This window comes from Leptidea sinapis, chromosome 1, assembly GCF_905404315.1.
Source record: "Leptidea sinapis chromosome 1, ilLepSina1.1, whole genome shotgun sequence".
NCBI classification, from domain to species: domain Eukaryota; kingdom Metazoa; phylum Arthropoda; class Insecta; order Lepidoptera; family Pieridae; genus Leptidea; species Leptidea sinapis.
In genome coordinates, this window is record NC_066265.1 from 30,633,825 (window position 1) to 30,652,251 (window position 18,427).

General features: G+C 35.1%; 1 protein-coding gene across 1 annotated transcript; it reads left to right on the forward strand.

Moving 5' to 3' along the window:
• Positions 1-693: 693 nt before the first annotated feature.
• Positions 694-18,228, forward strand: LOC126964593 (probable cytosolic Fe-S cluster assembly factor GI11683). The gene is made up of 8 exons (XM_050807798.1): positions 694-878; positions 1,199-1,413; positions 2,627-2,772; positions 3,502-3,660; positions 5,581-5,829; positions 5,949-6,150; positions 13,680-13,837; positions 16,392-18,228. Exons 1-8 carry the CDS (start codon positions 813-815, stop codon positions 16,631-16,633), a joined length of 1,437 nt encoding a protein of 478 aa, XP_050663755.1. The 5' UTR covers positions 694-812; the 3' UTR covers positions 16,634-18,228.
• The last annotated feature ends 199 nt before the right edge of the window (positions 18,229-18,427 follow it).

Here is an 18,427-nt window from a genome sequence, read left to right on the forward strand (position 1 = left end):
TGTGTAAGGATGCTTCGTGAACATGATGGTCGCGATTACAGTCACAATTAGTAATTGCATTCAACAAATACAATGATTTAATAACTATAATAGGTCGGCCTGGCACCACAAGCACCCGTTCACGAATTATATAAATTATAAATTATTTTTTTATTTTTTATATTATTTTATACTGCATTTCGTTTGAAATAAATGTTTAGTTCAACCCGAAACTAAACCGAAGTGTTAATTTATTGAAATAAATTAAAAATTACAAAGGATATGATGTTTTCACAACAAAAGACGACTCTCTACTCGACTGATTCGCTAGCATGTTGACGCGCGGATGACATCCGTGTGGCTGAAACACAATCCAAGGATGGAAACCATGCTCACTCTGTGGTGACCCCTGATGGAACGCTGGAATATATCCGTCTAAAAAACGCTTCATTTTCTTACATAATATGCCTAGGTACATTCAACTAATTGTAAATAATTTACGGATCATTACGAAACGGAAAAAAATTTAAGTTCGATTTCTTAAGAAGAGATACCGATTTACTGGATCGATTCAGTAGTCAGTACAACCGATATCGATATAAAACCTCGATATTATGTCCATTGTATTGATGATTCGATTAGTCGATTTCAGACACATACACACACCCTAGCTAGTCAAACCGTAAACGTCAAAATATGTCAAGTGCCAGAAATGTAAAAAATCTAAAAATGACAATTTGTAAACAAAGCATAAAAATTTCTATTTTATTAGAATAATTTATATGTTGTTATTATAGTTATATTTAATAATTATTTATAAGAAAATACACAAAATGGCTTCTAGATTTAGTGGTGCTCTACAATTGACTGATTTGGATGACTTCATAACACCGTCTCAGGTACTTTAAAAACAATAACCTTATACTGCAAATTCCTTAATTTTGTATCAATTACGCACTATTATAATATTTTGTTGTTTCATAATTTTCTATATTATTGCATTCTGTTCATCAACAATAATAAACTAATACACCCAAGTAGAATAACAATTTAATTTTTAATTGATTTTAATGTTAATTGTTAGTTGCTATTTGATTTCATAAGATGTAAAGTTTTTGAAAACGTTACATATATCTAGAAAAATAATAAAATTCAGAAAACAATAAATTTATGCATTTTTACAGTAAATATTGAAATACTTATATATTAATTTTTCAAGGAATGTATCAAACCAGTGAAAATAGAAAAAACGAAAAGTAAAACAGGAGCCAAAATCAAAATAGGCGAAGATGGCTATTTTGATTTATCTACCGGTACAGAACAAAAACTGCAGAAGGTGGAAATTACGCTAGCTGATTGCTTAGCTTGCAGCGGATGTATCACTTCTGCTGAGAGTGTCCTTGTCACGAAACAAAGTCAAGAAGAACTTTTACGGTGAGTGAAAATGTTGTGATGATATCATATTGAGATATAATGTTTCATTCAAAACAAAGTTCAAAGCCAATAGGTTTTTAAGCAAAACATTATTTTGTTATATTTTCAGTTATAACATATAAGAGGGCAATATAAAAATGAAAATATTAGTCATTATTAATTTGGTCTTCTTCTATTTTAAATTTATGTTTAATTAAATTATGATTGATAACGAAGCAATGTATGCTGAGTTGGAGGCATATTTTTTCGATTGGGTGGTAGTTTTTGACTTTCAATAATTAATAATATATCCTGTTTTTAATAAAATTATTTGAATTTGGATATCATGTCTGGTGTATAGTGGTTTAGGATACATATTGCCTGTTACCGCCTGATACCCTGGCCATACTAAGTATATATAAGTTGGATTTTTGGATCCAAGGAGGAGGGTGTCTTTCAAAGCTGATTTGTATATAATGCATAATGCTTTGTTTTCACTTTGAATTACTTACATTACTTGTACCTTGTCTTTAAATAAGTTTTTATAAAATGTACAGTGCTTGTTGAGACTTCAAGGAACTTATAGTTCTAGGGTCTGATTACTACACCCTATTACATTATAATGTTATTATAAAGATATAATATCCCGTCCGTTAGGCGGCCTATGCCAGAAAGTGCATAGCGCCATTTCCAGTCTTAAGCCGCCGCGCCTTACCCACACCAAGTTCAACGGGCTCTGTTTACACAATAAAATTTATTGCTTTTGAAGTGTTTGGGCTTGTTTATAAAACCGAACTTCAATGCTTTTGTTATTAAACAAGCTAGCCGCTTTGTTAGATAACATAAACAATAGATACTGCGTAATTTAAACAAATTTCCTTTAAATTAGGGCTGTCATGCATTTTTTATGATTTTCTTAGATTTACCTACAGATTACATTTCGATTATTACTAATGAATGTAGTAATTTTTTATAACTAAAACATACTTCAAAGTTACTAATTAGTAATAGAATAGTTACTAAAACATCATAGATAATACAAAAAATAATTTTTAAATCGACTGCTACAGATAATTTTTACGGCTGACCGCATTTTGAAGGCTTGTCATATTTTACACTGATAAAGTTTTAAAATTAAATATTTTTACTTTCATAGCCTGTTAAATTACCTTTCTTGTGGTTTAAGTAAGCCATGTTGATATGTGACACACAGAGTAATTATATATTTTTTCAGAGTATTATCAGAGCGGAAGTATACAGACTCTCATGGTGTGAGCAGAGATGTGGGCTTGGTGGTGATTTCTCTGTCTCCACAGCCCATTCTATCACTAGCAGCCAGATATAAGCTCAGCCCAGATGATACTACCAAGAAACTAGCAGGTAAGTTACACATGTAGTTAACATTAGTAATCTTTTTCTTAATTTTTCTTTAGAATTCAGTTTCTTTGTATTTAATAAGAACTACATTCATTAATGTTGGTTATTTTGCTGAGATTCCCCTTCCCACATCTTTAGAATAATCAATTATGTAATGGTTTTATATAAGAGGTCGAGAGGCTCGAGTGCCACATCATTTATAAATTTTGGTTACAAATTTTGATGTTTAAATTTTAACAGTTAATTTAAAATATTTTTTTTTGAGGCCCTGCAGATATGTTCGGAAATTTAACTTTACTCATTTCGTCGTTCATCCAAAATATTTGCGGAATAACAGTGTGCATTGCCAGCCTTTAAGGAACACACTTTTTTTAAGGTATCCATGTCATATTGTCCCGAAAAAAAATATTAAATTAATTATTTACTTGTTTCATTGACAGCCACTGGTTAATGCCCACTGGGCTAGAGATCCGGGTCTTGAAAACTGGTATTTACAAGAATTATATTAATGAAGATAGATATTTGTTTTTGAGCTGTCAATGTTTAAATTGTACTTAATAAACTTATGTAAATCTTGCACCCATAGTAACTAAAGGCTATGTCAACATTGATCCAATAAAATTGTGAAAAACTGTGACAATATTATCACTATTTTAATACCTAGTTACTAACTAATATAGTATTAATTTGTTAAAATATTTAGTTCTATAAAACTTGTAATTTTAACTTCAGGATTCTTCAAACAGTTGGGGGCAGACTTAGTACTCGATATGACAGTTGCAGAGGACTTATCTCTATTAGAAGCACAACAGGAGTTCATTGAGCGATATAATAACCATCAGGACGACCCTAGTGGTAAACATTTACCAATGCTTGCGAGCTCATGTCCAGGTAAGTGAAAAATATTTAAAATTATTAATGTTTATTATTAATGCTTATCACACTTTTGAAGAATTATGTTATTTAAGATCATTGAAATACAATAAACAACTAGAATTGAAAGCAATCGCCTATTAAAAGGTCGTAAAAATGTTCGAGCAGTGTTGTATATACATATACATTGACTTATACAGATAACATTTATTCAAAATAACACCTTATACTGTGGCAGTAATGTTCAAAGTCATTGTAAATGCTCATTGGAAACTCGGACGGGAACACGAGGCAAGAAAATTTTAGCAATTGAAATGTACTAATCTTGCAAAATGATTAAAAACGTCAAGGAAGTTACACAATAAGTTTGGATGTGCTGAACCGGATTAGCTGGACAATTTTTCACTGAACACTATGTCATTGCGTGGCGTTGTATTCAAAGCGCGGTCGAAACACAACTAAACAAAAACTGCCTGATAGACAATTTTTGAGTGTGATTTTGAGTCTAGTTGTTTATTGTACGTCAATGAACACCAAGCATTTTAATCGAGCTGCTGTTTTTAACTTATTGTAATTGATTTAGGAATTTTAGCTTGTGTAGCGACGATAGCTAAGCACCAAGCTTCAGGACTTCTTTGGTGATACACGAAAGAGTTCTACCGGGAATCTACATTTCTTGCGATAAAATATTTCTTTTCCAATAGGATTTCAGCGAATCTTCACTTTTTTAGACGCTTTCTATTAGCTTCACCTGAATGTATATTTGTTTGTTATTTGGGTGCGGTTTAGAGAGAGAAACTTCGTTGGTTTATCGAGGACCGATGACAATACATTAATTTATTAAACTAGATTCCATTTTTCGATTTGTAAAATAAGATTTGTGTTAATTTTTATCTATCGTATATAAGACAGGAATTGATGTTAATTTTAAATTTCAATCATTATCTTTAATCGATTTATCTTATAGGGTAATTCCGGGGTAGATGGCCACAAGACAGAGATGGCCCAACGAAATAATTCCTAAACTATTGGCTAGATGGCACTTGTAACAGTTTAGTTCGCTCCGTGACGCGCGTGAGAACAAAAGGTGCATGCAAATATTTTGCGAAATAAAATCAAAAAGTAATTAAAATTGTTGTTATTTGATTTGTGTAGTGCAAATATTTTTAGAGGGTTCTTGTTTTAGGTTGTCGCGTTATTTTTTTCGTAAAATAATGGTTATTTTTGGTTTGGTTGCAAGGTATATGAGTAACAATGTGTCATAACCTCGAAATTACTCGCATCGTATCGCGACCTTTTTTTTTATTTCTGGGTGTGGTCATCTCTCCCGGATGAAAAGGAGAGATGGCCAGTGTTAGTCGGATGATATGATGACCATTTGGCAAAAGAACTTTTCGACTTGTAAATAAAAGAAAAGCTATCCGAAGACTATCTGATAGCAGTGACGGTGTTCCATTAAAAATGATAGTAAATAAGAATAAGAGGTTAAATGAAAGAGATTATTGTCGCGGATGTGGAGAAAATTATTATAAAACTCGTCTCTGCGAGAAATGGCTCCAATGCACCGTGCATTGTGCCAGTCGGAAAATTGCACTGAATTCGAAGACATGTGTTCTAAATGCGGTGCAGAGAAAAAGAGGCTGTCAAAAAATAAGAAATTTAGAAAGAAGAATTAAGGATATGGTCATCATACCCATATACCACGGGAGAGATGGCCAATCGTAATTTAAAATATATTTTTTTAATTTGATTGTTTAAAGTTTAATTACAAATAGAAAAATCTATAAAAATATATAAGGTTTTTTTTAACAGCATTTACGAAAGACTATGGCCAACTATCCCGGACTTACCCTATTAGGAAATGTTCGAATACCAAAGAGAATTTATAATTTAAATAGTTTACAAAAACTAAAAAAATACTAATTATTTTTGTTACAGGTTGGGTATGTTACGCAGAGAAAACACACGGGAACTTCATCCTGCCGTACATATCGAGTACGAAGTCTCCTCAGCAGATTATGGGCTCGCTGGTGAAGCAGCAGCTGTGTCGGCAGCGGGAGCTGAGCGCGGGTTCCATCTACCACGTGACTGTGATGCCCTGCTACGACAAGAAGCTGGAGGCGTCACGCGAGGACTTCTACAGCGACGTGCTGTCGTGTCACGACGTGGACTGTGTCATTACCGCCAGTGAGTTCACTCATCTATTTTAAATTATTTTTATGTAAGTAAGTGATGGGACTGACCGTGCTAAGTGTGTGTGTGTGTGTAATACAACTTTTTCCATGTCGTTTCTAATAATATTTCAGTTGAGCTGGAGCAAATGTTGTCTAACAGAGACCTTTCCCTGGCTGACGTAAACGGCGTGGAACTAGATCGCGTGTGGGGCGAAGAGGCGGGCATTCGGAGACACGTGGGCTCGGGCTCTGGGGGCTACGCAGACCATGTGCTGATGTACGCGGCTAGGCAACTGTTCGGAGAGGAGGTGCAGCCTGTGTATAAGAACCTGAGGTGAGATATAATATTCACAACACTCAAATCTATTAATTATGGCTTCATTTCCATTAGCATCTGCACACCTTGTTCACCACATATTTATTTTGCTATTATTTTTTGAATGGTAGTGCCATGTTGGGTCCTAACGGACACAACCTACTCAGGCCGGTACGCCATAGACTACTCCAGGACGGTACCAGGCTATGTAGTCCTGGAGAATCCGTCCCTGGGCGTCCACAATTAGGACCTGTACCTAATAGTGCATGCCCAGACTGCCCCACGTATTCTGGAGGGGGCAAACCTGTGCTGATTCCGGCAAAACAGAGCAGGAGGCTCAAACCTCCACCTTAGCTGTAGACTTTTGCTCTTTTCTTTATGGAATCAATTACCGACTGCGGTTTTCCCGAACCGATACGACTTAGGGACCTTCAAGAACAGAGCATACTACCATCTTAAAGGCTGACAGCCCATCTCTTGACACCTGTTGTTACGGATGTCCATGGGCGGTTGCCTCACCTCTCCCCATCCCGTGAGCCTCTTGCCCGTTTGCCATTTAAACTTAGTATTTAGGCACTTGATACGAAATAAATAAATATTTGTTCAAGCGTTTTTAAATTTCGATCTGAGTGGGGTTGAAAGTTCGAATGAAAGTCCAAACAAAATCACGCTTTCAAGATTATAATTTTATGATTTTGATTATATTTGGTACAAAAATAGAACGCTTAAAAGTTACTGGAGCACTTTTAAGAAAACATTGTTATTCCCATAGGAAACTATATGTGGGGTGCGCACAACCGCAAAACCTTAATGTTTTAGCAAAGGTTGGAAAAACAAGATAAAGTAGTTTATTAATTTAATGCTAACCGCAGAAGTTTGTTTGTGTATAATTTGCAAAGTATTTTAGAGAATAAAAAAAATGCTGCCCCAAGTGACAAATCCACGCGGCCTAAGTATTTTATTATTTTACGAAAATAAGGGACGAGACGAGTAGGACGTTCAGCTGATGGTTATTGATACGCCCTGCCCATTACAATTCAGTGCCGCTCAGGATTCTTGAAAAACCCAAAAATTCTGAGCGGTGTAACATAAGATGTTAAGTCTCATTTGCCCAGTAATTTCACTAGCTACGGCGCCCTTCAGACCGAAACACAGTAATGTTTACACGTTACTGCTTCACGGCAGAAATAAGCGCCGTTGTGTTACCCATAATCTAGCCGGCCTATTGTAAAAGGAACCTCCCAGTGGTAAATCGACTTGTAACAATGACGACAATACGACAAAAGAGAAAGATAACATTCTGGGCACTCTTTTGCATGTGCACAGGCTGGATAAATGCACAAGAGTAAAGAAACTTAAAAGTCCTATTCTGACTAAGTAATAATACGCAAAGGTAAAATTAATTGTTTTGGCAGAAATTTACACGACCATTGCTACCGACAAGACTAGATTAGTGTTCAGTTATTTTTACAGCATCATGACGTACGGTACTTTGCTGTGGGGACATGCTGCTGACATTGATATAGTGTTTGCTCTGCAAAAGAGAACTGTTCGTGCTATATATCAGCTTGGTTATAGACAATTTCTCAAAGAAAATTTTAAAGAAATAAATATTATGACTGTTCATTGTCAGTACATTTATGTACTTTTTTGCTAGAAATAGTGATTTTCATTATTATAACACTAGAAATAAGGGATTTTAGTAAGCTTCATAACATACATAATAGCTTTGAGGGTAAATGTATACAGTTTTATAATAAAGTCCCAGTCACTTTTCAGGCATTATCTATAAATACATTTAAATGTTTAATTAAAAATGGCTCTGTCGTTAATCCGACTACTACACAGCTGAATATCTAAGTGATCGGACAGCCTAGGCCTGGATTATGATTATTTTATAGCAATAACAAAGACAGTACAATATTGTATATTTTGTTAAAAAGAGCGGAAAAAAGAATGCTGGGAGAGTTTCTGACGCCACTTCTTTTCTCTCAGAGATTTTGTTTCCGAAGCGGTTGTAGCGTTTTAAGTGACACCAAAAAGTATTCTAAAGGAATCAAGTTTGAGTCAGTTTTTTTAGAACCGCGCGCTGTTGTATATAGTGTTTGTTTTGTGTGGGTGGAAATTCTTATACGTTTATTAAATTCAGGGGTTACCTTTAAATGGGGAGAGGCATTCAATGATTACAACACGATAGTCTAGTCTTGTTTTAATAAATAAGTTAAGTAAGTTTTTTGCGATCACTAGCTCCATCTATCCATCTAACATGTATGTTACATTATTGCCATCGTGGTGAAGTTGCAGCGTACCTAATAGAATAGATGGCAGCACTTTCAATGCAATTCTTTTCATGTGCCAATGTAGGGAAGTTGCACCCCCTGGAGTCAATTATTCCCCCTATTTCGTGAAAAATTTGTTGCAATTTTAAGAATAGAATAGAAACGCTTTATTAGCAATAATAAACACATACCTGCAATTTACAGTATTAGTTACAATCTTACAATACTAAATTAAATGAATTAGGTAACAAAAAAAATAATATAAAATAAAAATTATATAATAAAAAATATAAAAATATATATATTTTCAATAACTGTGCGGCGCGTGATTCAGTGCTAAAAGGAGCTGACTCAGTATATTGTTGTGTCAGTGCAGAAGACACCAATACAATACTGGTTTTCAGCAGCCCCTCGTGACATTTGGAGTAGATAGTTGTTGTAGTTTTCCCATCGTAATGAATTTTAAAGTGAAACTTTTATTGCATCGTCTCAAACTTTTTCGTCTGTGTGTCGCATGTCGCATGACGGTCGGGCGGCGCCTATAGTTCGCATATTGGATGCAATTGCTTTCGGGTGGAAGAGTAGGTTCGAACCCCGCACACTTGATAAAGTTTTTTTTTATTTTATAAAAATGTAAAGCATAATTAATTAATAAATTTGTTTTTTTTTTCTATGCTGATATTAATACCTATGTTATTTTGTGAAAAAAAAGTTTCACTTGCATCGTGGTTTCATTTTGCTTTTTTTGTTGTCAAAGGGAATCTATTAAAATTATTATAATATTATGTTTATTTTGTCTTATGTTGAAACTGATAGAGTTGATATTATGATAAATAAATAATTGTAATAAATATAAAATCATATTATAATTTCTACAGAATGTATACAATATCTATATTATTGGTAGCATTATTTATTTAAGACTAGCTGACCCAGCAAACGTTGTATTGCCATATAAAGTAATAAGAAAAAAGTCAACAATTAAAATATTTGGGATATAAAAATTAGATGACGACCGATTCTCAGACCTACTAAATATTATCAAATCGTACATAAAATGTATCGTACTTCAATCATTATTTTATTCGATTGCCATCTTGTATATTGTTCTGTTCCATCCACAGTTAATCTACCAACTATAGTTGGCTAAAATTAAGTATATGTTTTACCTCCTGAGAAAGTTAGAAAGCTATAAAAATTCTAAGTAGTTATTCATTTCATACTATTCTTTCAATTTGATTTCTGAACGACGGGGGACACAACAAAGGAAAAAGTTCCGAAGAGCTGTTTAACCTGATTCCTGCCGCCGAATTCCACCTACGCACGACACGCCACAAGTTAGGATTTCATCCCCACCATCTGGATGTGTGGCGGTCCTCCACAGTGCGGTTTTCAAGGAGATTTCTCCCTCGTACTACAAAGCTATGGAATGAGCTTCCTTGTGCGGTGTTTCCGGGACAAAACGACATGGCTACCTTCAAAAAAAGCGCGTACACCTTCCTTAAAGGCCGGCAACGCTCTTGTGATTCCTCTGGTGGCGGCGGTGATCACTTAACACCAGGTGACCCGTACGCTCGTTTGTCCTCCTATTCCATAAAAAAAAACACTTGTTTTTATTTAATTCCCAGCATTTTCATATTTATTCACCTTTTAAACCTTCTCTGGACTTCCACAAATAATTCAATACCAAAATTAGCCAAATCGGTCCAGCCGTTTTCGAGTTTTAGCGAGACTAACGAACAGCAATTTTTTTTATATACATATATAGATGTATAATTTGTGGCAAGTACCATAATGTGATGCAACAGCTGAACCCTTGTGACATTGTATATTGTTTTATAGTGTTCGTCATGAACCGGCCTGATCTGTTTCAACATTTGTGTTTTTTCTTTTAAAATAAACTGCGTAACAATTACATAGTTGCATTCATTTATTCGAAACCTTGCGTTATTATTCATGAGACACTCGTAATTTAATTAATTATATTATGTACCTACCTACTGTATGAACATACTAGAAATAAATTAAGAATGAATTCATTAAATAATGTTGACTGACTTGCATCGTAATGTGTTTGGTCGAAGTAATTTCTTCCGCGAATAATCACTATCCCCGTTATTATTAAACAGCCGCTTAGGAGTGTTTTATCTCATTCTGACTTTGGTCAATAGAAGAAGACAGAGTGAGAATTAGCAATGCTTTAAGTTAGCAGACTATTATGAATAAGGGGGTATGAAACTATGTGTCTATGTTGGAGTTTCCATATCGGTATTGCCAAGTAAATATTCAAACGAATTTAGTGTTTATTATAAAGGACTTGTCCCGATTGTCTATGGATTATGTTTTTTTTAATTTTGCGGTCACTAAACAAAACCAAACTACGATGCCCTATATAATAATTTGAAATACCTTCGTTTTTGTTAAATTAAATATCAAAGGGGCTACATTACAAAGCAAAACTATATAGACTTTATTACTAGCCTTATGTCAACATGGTATATTTATATTATCTGCCTTAAACTGTCAACGTCAAAATGTTTGTTTATGTTTAGCAAAAAGTCCAAGAATAGAAAAGGCTGCCCGACTTGGATTATATTATAAGTATCGATTACTTAGGTTGATACGATGTTTACGTTTGTTCGCGATGAACAAAAGAAAGATTGATATCTTCTTAAAGATTAATATTTCGTCTGTCTTAACAGGATTACATAAAATAGTTCTTGTGTAGTTGAGGTGCCGTGTGCAATGTGAATGAATGTTGTATTTGACAGATAGATGAAGGTATGATTGACAGAGTAGGTAAATGGAGTAATATTAGAGTAATTGTTTGATGGGTTTAGGTGTATGACTCGATATAATAATAAAATTTAATTTAATCCAGTCGACGATAGGAAATCTGGCGTCGACTATGTTGTTATTTTTATAATATCATTTCTGTATATGTCTCCTGGCTTTCTATAATTTGATATTGCGTTCCTTGTCGCGTATATACAGCACAGTAGTTAAAACATGTAATAAAATGCCGCGTGCATACAATTACTATGTGGTAAACTCTGTTTACTATCAACTCGGAGCTCCATCCTATAATGATTTATACATTCCCCCAGTTAACTCTATAATGCTAATTGGAGGCTACAGCGAAAAGAAGATATCTATTGTGTTGTTGTATGAACTTATGATTGTTGTGACTTGTTTGATGTTTAAATTGACACTTAATAAAGCTTTGGAAATAAAAAATAATCTGTAAGTGTATTGCTAGAATGTATCGCACATACAAAAAATATGTTTATTTAATTTGAAAATAATAAAAAGTAATTTAAATGATAAAAAATATCAGCCAATGTTATTTTTACAATAACACAAATACTGCATCGAATCCATACTAAAATAAACATAAAAAATTACATTTTTAGATCTTAGTGATAATGATATTCAAATGTTTTTTTTTTTGTGAAAACGCAGGTGTTTAACTTATTTTATCTACACCCATGCTTTAAATCCTCTATCAAAGATTCTGAAACAGTTAGCTTATTACCAACATTAAAACACCCAATGTCGTAATAACCATTACATCATCCAAACTAGTGCTGTTATGTTGTACTGAATTTCATAACAACACTCCTTGGTTTTTTTTCGAGCCCTTCATGCGCAAAGTTTCAACAAACAGCCACATTCTTATTGCTCGATGCGTGGTATCTGTATGAATTTCAAAAAAAGAACATTTTCGTTTAGGCGCGTTCCACACTACCAGAACGTGGCGCGCCGTAAAAAAAAGTAGGTTATTCAAAACCCCGCCATTTTTCTTGAAAAAATGAGCGATTCAAGTTTTGACAGCACACCGCCGGATATTTTAAACGCTGCAAAAGAACATAATATGCAAGTGAATTTGAATAATTGCACTATACAAAATGTAAATTACTACTAAAATAATTTAACTTATACTTAGTTTATTTGTATATAATCAGTAATGGATGATATTAGGTTACTACGACTGGCTGTTTTAAAGTTAACAGTAAGCTAACTGTTACAGAATCTTTTAGAGGATTCCTATTCTGGGTGTAGATAAAGTCTTGTATGCAACTGTTGATAATTAGGTATTAAAACACTTATGTGATAAACCCACATTCGTGTTTCAATACCCCTTATTACACAACAGTTGCATAAATAACTATTAATCATCAAATAAGGCTACATTGGTAGGCCTGAATTTAAAAATCTTTCAATTATAATATTAAAAGCACACTTACGGACAAGTCTTTTGTTTAATTGTTCATTTTCTTTTGATATTGTCTCTAAACCCGCAATATGTATACAGCACAAGCTCTATGAATTGTAAACCTTTATTCTTTTCCTTTTCAGGTCATTATTTATGTCCGCTTTAGTAACTAAATATAATAATACTTTATTTCATTTTCTTTTACACTCACTGCAAATAACTTAAATTACTAAATGTACAATATTTATTACATAATACCAATTATTTACATCTTTTTATCGCTAATTGTAATAATCCATTGAACATTGAAAAACGGTTTTGCAGTGATATTAAAAGAGGTTGACCTCTGACCCCAAAACTAGTTAAAACTGTATCTTCGGGGTCAGTGATTCCTCGACAAATGACAATGACAAACGAAACAAAATTAAAAAATAAAAATTTAATGTGAATGTATGTGTGTGTGTGTGTGTGTGTGTGTGTGTGTGTGTGTGTGTGTATGTATGTATGTGTGTGTGTTTATGTAATTCTTAGTGAGTAGGTTACAGTAGACTTTCCGTTTCTGAATATGATAATTGTTTAAGATAAGTTGTGGTTTTCTTCTTTACCTCAAAATTGCTTAGTGTGCAGATAAAAGTAATAATTTGACGACGTGTATAGCCGAGTGGTTAGCGATCCTACCTACTAAGCTAGAGGTCCCGGGATCGAATCCCGGTAGATGTCCGTGCAAGCATTTATATGATGAATATAGATGTTTGTTTCCAAGTCATGGATGTTTAAATGTATTTATGTATGTTTAAGTAAGTATATTGTATTAAATATATCATTGTCTTGTAACCCATAACACAGGCTATATATGCTTAATTTGGGGCAAGATAATTTGTGTAAAAAGTGTGTCAATATTAAAAAAAAAAACTCTTCTCATGAATCTTATTGTAAAGCTTAGAAGAGATATATTCGAGTGTTCTTAGTTCTCGTAAAATTGTGGGTCAAACGATCGCAATATAAGTCATAACTAACGTCAGAGGCACTGAATATTATCCGCCATCCCGCAGGAACCCAGACTTCAGGGAGGTGACGCTGGAGCGAGAGGGTACCGTACTGCTGCGATTTGCGATCGCCAACGGCTTCCGTAATATCCAGAATTTGGTGCAAAAACTGAAGCGTGGCAAGTCGCCCTACCACTACGTTGAGGTTATGGCGTGTCCCTCAGGTGAGTCGTCTGGACTATTGTTGGTGGTCACTCATATTGTTTGTTCGTTAGAGCGTTCTAATCTTAAAGGTTGCAGAATTAATATTTCATTAATGACGTCATTGTTTCCCAGTTTGATTTTGTTGCTTTATTGGAAGAGATAAGGGAAGATGTGTAAACATTACTGTGTTTCAGTCTGAAGGGCGCCGTAGCTAGTGAATTTACTGGGCTAATGAGACTTAATATCTTGTGTCTCAAGGTGATGCGCAGTTGTAGTGCCGCTCAGAATTTTTGGGTTTTTCAAGAATCCTGAGCGGCACTGCAGGGCGTATCAATTACCATCAGCTAAACGACCTGCTCGTCTCGTCCCTTATTTTCATAAAAATAAAAGAGAGTGCGGGTCACCTGATGATAACTCTATCCGCCGTTCTTCGTCCCTACTCCCGTCCATACTCTCTTGCAAACCAGAGAAATCACAGGATCCATGCTGGTTGTAGGTGTTTTATGTCCCACTCTGGGCCGGTTTTACATTGGTATTTGATCGATTCCAGGTTAATCGGGAGAGAGTCGTTGTTGCAGTCGGAAGTCACTCATAAATATTTATTTTTAATTGTGTTAAGCTGTAAATGATCCATCTGATGTTAAGCGGTTTGATGTGCACGTCAGACTAAGACCTAAGATAGAATGACTCACGTCCCTGTAATAAACGCAGCACCTGCTTCCATAAAAAAAATAGAATAACGTTTATTTGACTTTGACACGTTGACACAATAGTAGAAGATAATAGAGTGTGCGGCAGAAATAATTGTGGTGGTAGTACTGACCAAAAATTAAAAACAAAACAAAAAACACTATATGTTGGTACATACAGATAGTTCTATTATTGCTAGATCTTTTGAAGCAGAATTATTCTTGATAGTTGCTAATTTCGCTAAAATTAAGTTGTTGAAATAACCCAACGTCGCACTTAATATCTGTATTTTACAGTTTCCACTAATATTTGTAAAGTGGGTCAATACAATTTGGGCAGCGTTACCCCTTACAATTAACAATAAGTAATGCCCACTCGTTTTTTTTTTGCGCCCAAACAAGGGAAAGGGCTACCCTCCGGGATAACGACGGGAGGGAGGTGGTGAATGCTCATGCATACCATAACAGCCAAGTCTGCGTTGGTTATGTGGGACTCACGTGAAAACCTAGGTGCCTACCCACTAAACACCACCTGCAGTTGGCTTTGGGCAGGTGCCCTCTAAGCCTTCATCGAAGGCGACCTTCTCTCGAGGCGCAAGCGGCACTCCCTGTGGAGTATCCGCTGAGATCAGGTACAGGATCTGAGATGAGGCACGACCGTCTACCGTTATGATGCTAACAATTGTTAGTTGGCACTGATGTAGTGCCAACTAACGAATCAAGTTAACTAAAGATCTGAATATTATATACTATTATAGTTATTTCTAATAATAGTGGTAATTATATAAAGTAAAGTAAAGTATGCATTTATTCATGACAACACAAAACATATATACATAGTAAAATTAACAATTAAAAATTACGGCGTCATGAAAAGGACACCCGCTCAGTATTTTTGGAAAAGATTTCCAACACTGATTTTCAGTAGGTACCTACTAAGTCGACCTGTTGACAGTAGCTGTAGACAACACGGTTCCTTTTGTTATATAGGTCTTAAAAGTGACCATCCAAAATAGTAGAAAAAGAAAAGAAAATAAAAAATTGAATTGTAAAGCGAGTTTAAAAATGTATTATTTTAATTTTATTAAATAGGACATATAAAATAACATTACTAACACAGTTAGTAGTTAAATCAATGTAATTATTAATTGGGATATCTTATGACAGTTCATGACGTTGGTAGCTCTTGTTATCACATCAAGCTGACATGATATCTGTTCAGAGTGAAAATTCTATATAAATTATTGCCGTGTAATCCTTGCATTGTTGATATTTTCTAAAATTTAGTAATAGATATTATAACAAACAGATTGCTAGTAATAGAGAAAAAGTATTTTATATTTGTAGGGCTTTGTTTTCCTCTATTTGTTTCATAACTACGCAATAAAACGACTCGACCAAAAGCAGACGGGCAAACAAACCTACGGACGCGCGGAAACCTCGAGGTAGATAAGCAGTCGGTTGTCAACCGCTTTTGTTTCAGCCATATTCTTTCTTCTGTCATCGGACGAGTAATTTTGGCTTTGTTATATTGGCCCTCCACCTTACAGCCAAGTACAAGTAACTAACTACGTAGGTTGAAAATGGCGCTTGCAATCTTGTTCGTGCGCTTCAGCCGTGACGAAGGTACCTATACAATAAGTAAATACGAGTAGATCGTAATGTGTTATGAATCCAACGCAGCACCGAACTAATTACGATTCTTATTAGTGGGCATCTAAAGTAGCGATATCAGCTTTACAGTGTATCTGAGTGAAACTTCTGTTTATTCTCTTTATTCTGTGCCAAAAGTGTCACTTATAATAATATATTGACGCTTCACCGTTGAGTCCTATCGCTAGAGTAGCGCTTAATAGTCAATAACTAATTCAATTCAACTTCATAGGTTGTCTGAACGGTGGCGCGCAAGTCCGACCGTCACAAGGGGAGAGTACCAAAGAGCGAGTCGGTGAGCTAGAGACATTGTACAGGGGTCTCTCGCTCGCGGAACCCGAGCGCAACGCAGCCGTCGCTCGGCTGTACTCGGAGTGGCTCGGCGGCGCGGGCTCGGACAAAGCGGCCGCCATCTTGCACACCAAGTACCACGCGTTAGAGAAACAGGACATTGCACTCAATATAAAGTGGTGATTGTGGGGAGAGACGAAAACAATTTAGTTAAGAACAACTCTGTTCCTCGAAGGAATCAAATCTGTCCTCTGCTACTCTCTATTGTCACCACTGCAAACGAAGTACTTGCATATGCTGCAGCCTGCCAGATACAACTCTACAGCACTAATGCCCATTTTCACCAATGGTTTGGGATTTACTAATTTTATAGATACCCGTTTATGCAAAGAATTATATGATTATATTAACCGATATTAAAGGAGACCAGAAGGTCTCTAATAATAAGTTATCTTAAATTTTAATATTTACCGGTAAAGAGTTACGATTGGCACATTCTTATGAAAAAGGCCTGTCACATAGGTAAGTGTAGTTCACTGGGTGAAACGTATTCTTAGACAGGGGTCCTTTATTTTAACAGGCACATAGTTATGTATCGACTTAGGCAACGTTGGTGAAATAGCTTATAAGAGTCTGGTTCTTCCTGGAAGCAACGGGTCTAAGAAGTTAAATTTGCAATGGCACATGAAGGTCAAAAACACCGTAAAGATTCATCATAAATCTTAATTGAAAAGCGTTAATAGAGTTAAGATTATGCGGTTTTCAAGGAACTTTCTTCCACGTACTACAAAGCTGTGGAATGAGCTTCCTTGTGCGGTATTTTCGGGACGATACGATATAGGTACCTTCAAAAAAGCGAGTACACCTTTAAAAAAGCGAGTACACCTTTAAAAGGCCGCAACGCTCATGTAATTCCGCTGGTGATGGAAGCGAATCTCGTTTGTCTTCCTAATCTATAAAAAAAAATATATAGGCCTATTACTTACTCTTTTAATAGTCTTGTTTATTGCAAATTTATTCCACTAGTAAAACCAAGTATACTTATGGATTTAGATAAATATTGATGTAATAAACTGTGTTTTAGGGACTGATTAATCTTGTAAGATTTATGGCCGTTCCCAATATTCAGTCTATCTCATACTTGAGATAAAAATCGTAACCATCGTTGACTTTTCTGTCCCAATAAACTTATCGACGGTAACTCATCTTATCCGTACACGCTGTCTGTCAATGGGACGACGTATAGCTTACCAACCTTACTTACTAGCGTCCCAATATAGGGCGATAATAATGACTTATCGGGTATATTGGGACAGCTTCAGAGTATTGACAGCTAATTACTACAGTAGACGGTAGTAATTTCTCTCTATCTGTAGATAGTATATTGGGAACGGCCGTAAGTTGAATGAAATTATTGTTGATTCGGTTTTTAAGTTTGTTTTGAGCAGTTTGTTATTTTTTAAGTTATATCGTTCACGTCTGGGATTATGTATACCAGTTTTAGCTGGGGCGTAACTCGAGGGTCGTTGGCACTAATCTCACATCCCCCATAAATTTGTAGAAATTAAGTTTGTTTTGAATGGTTCTATTCAAATGTTCCGTTTAGTATAATATTGTGTATTTGTGAGTGGAACTGTATATTCAATTGAATAAATAAATAACGTATCTGCCACGTATTAGCATAAGCGATCATGCAATGGTTTGTGTATAATGTATATGTAGTTGTAAGAAATTGTTATGTAAATATATAATATGTTAAAATATTATAATATACTTTACTGTTGTGTTTTACTTGTCCTCATACTATGTTTTATTAAAAAAAATCAAGGTAGGTACTAGTTAAGCTAAAAATGACTTAGTTTTGTTGGCCGTGTGTGAAGAAGCGTTGTCATGATGTAGGACATAGGTTCTAAACGTGGGCGATAACGCCCCCTTATGGGCGTTTGAGACTTTCGGGGGGGCAGTAGAAGGCCCAGA

Coding starts and splice junctions, on each gene's coding strand:
- LOC126964593 (XM_050807798.1), top strand. CDS start 813: ATGGCTTCTAGATTTAGTGGTGCTCTACAATTGACTGATTTGGATGAC. Junction 879..1,198: donor ACTTCATAACACCGTCTCAG/GTACTTTAAAAA, acceptor TAATTTTTCAAG/GAATGTATCAAACCAGTGAA. Junction 6,151..13,679: donor CCTGTGTATAAGAACCTGAG/GTGAGATATAAT, acceptor GCCATCCCGCAG/GAACCCAGACTTCAGGGAGG.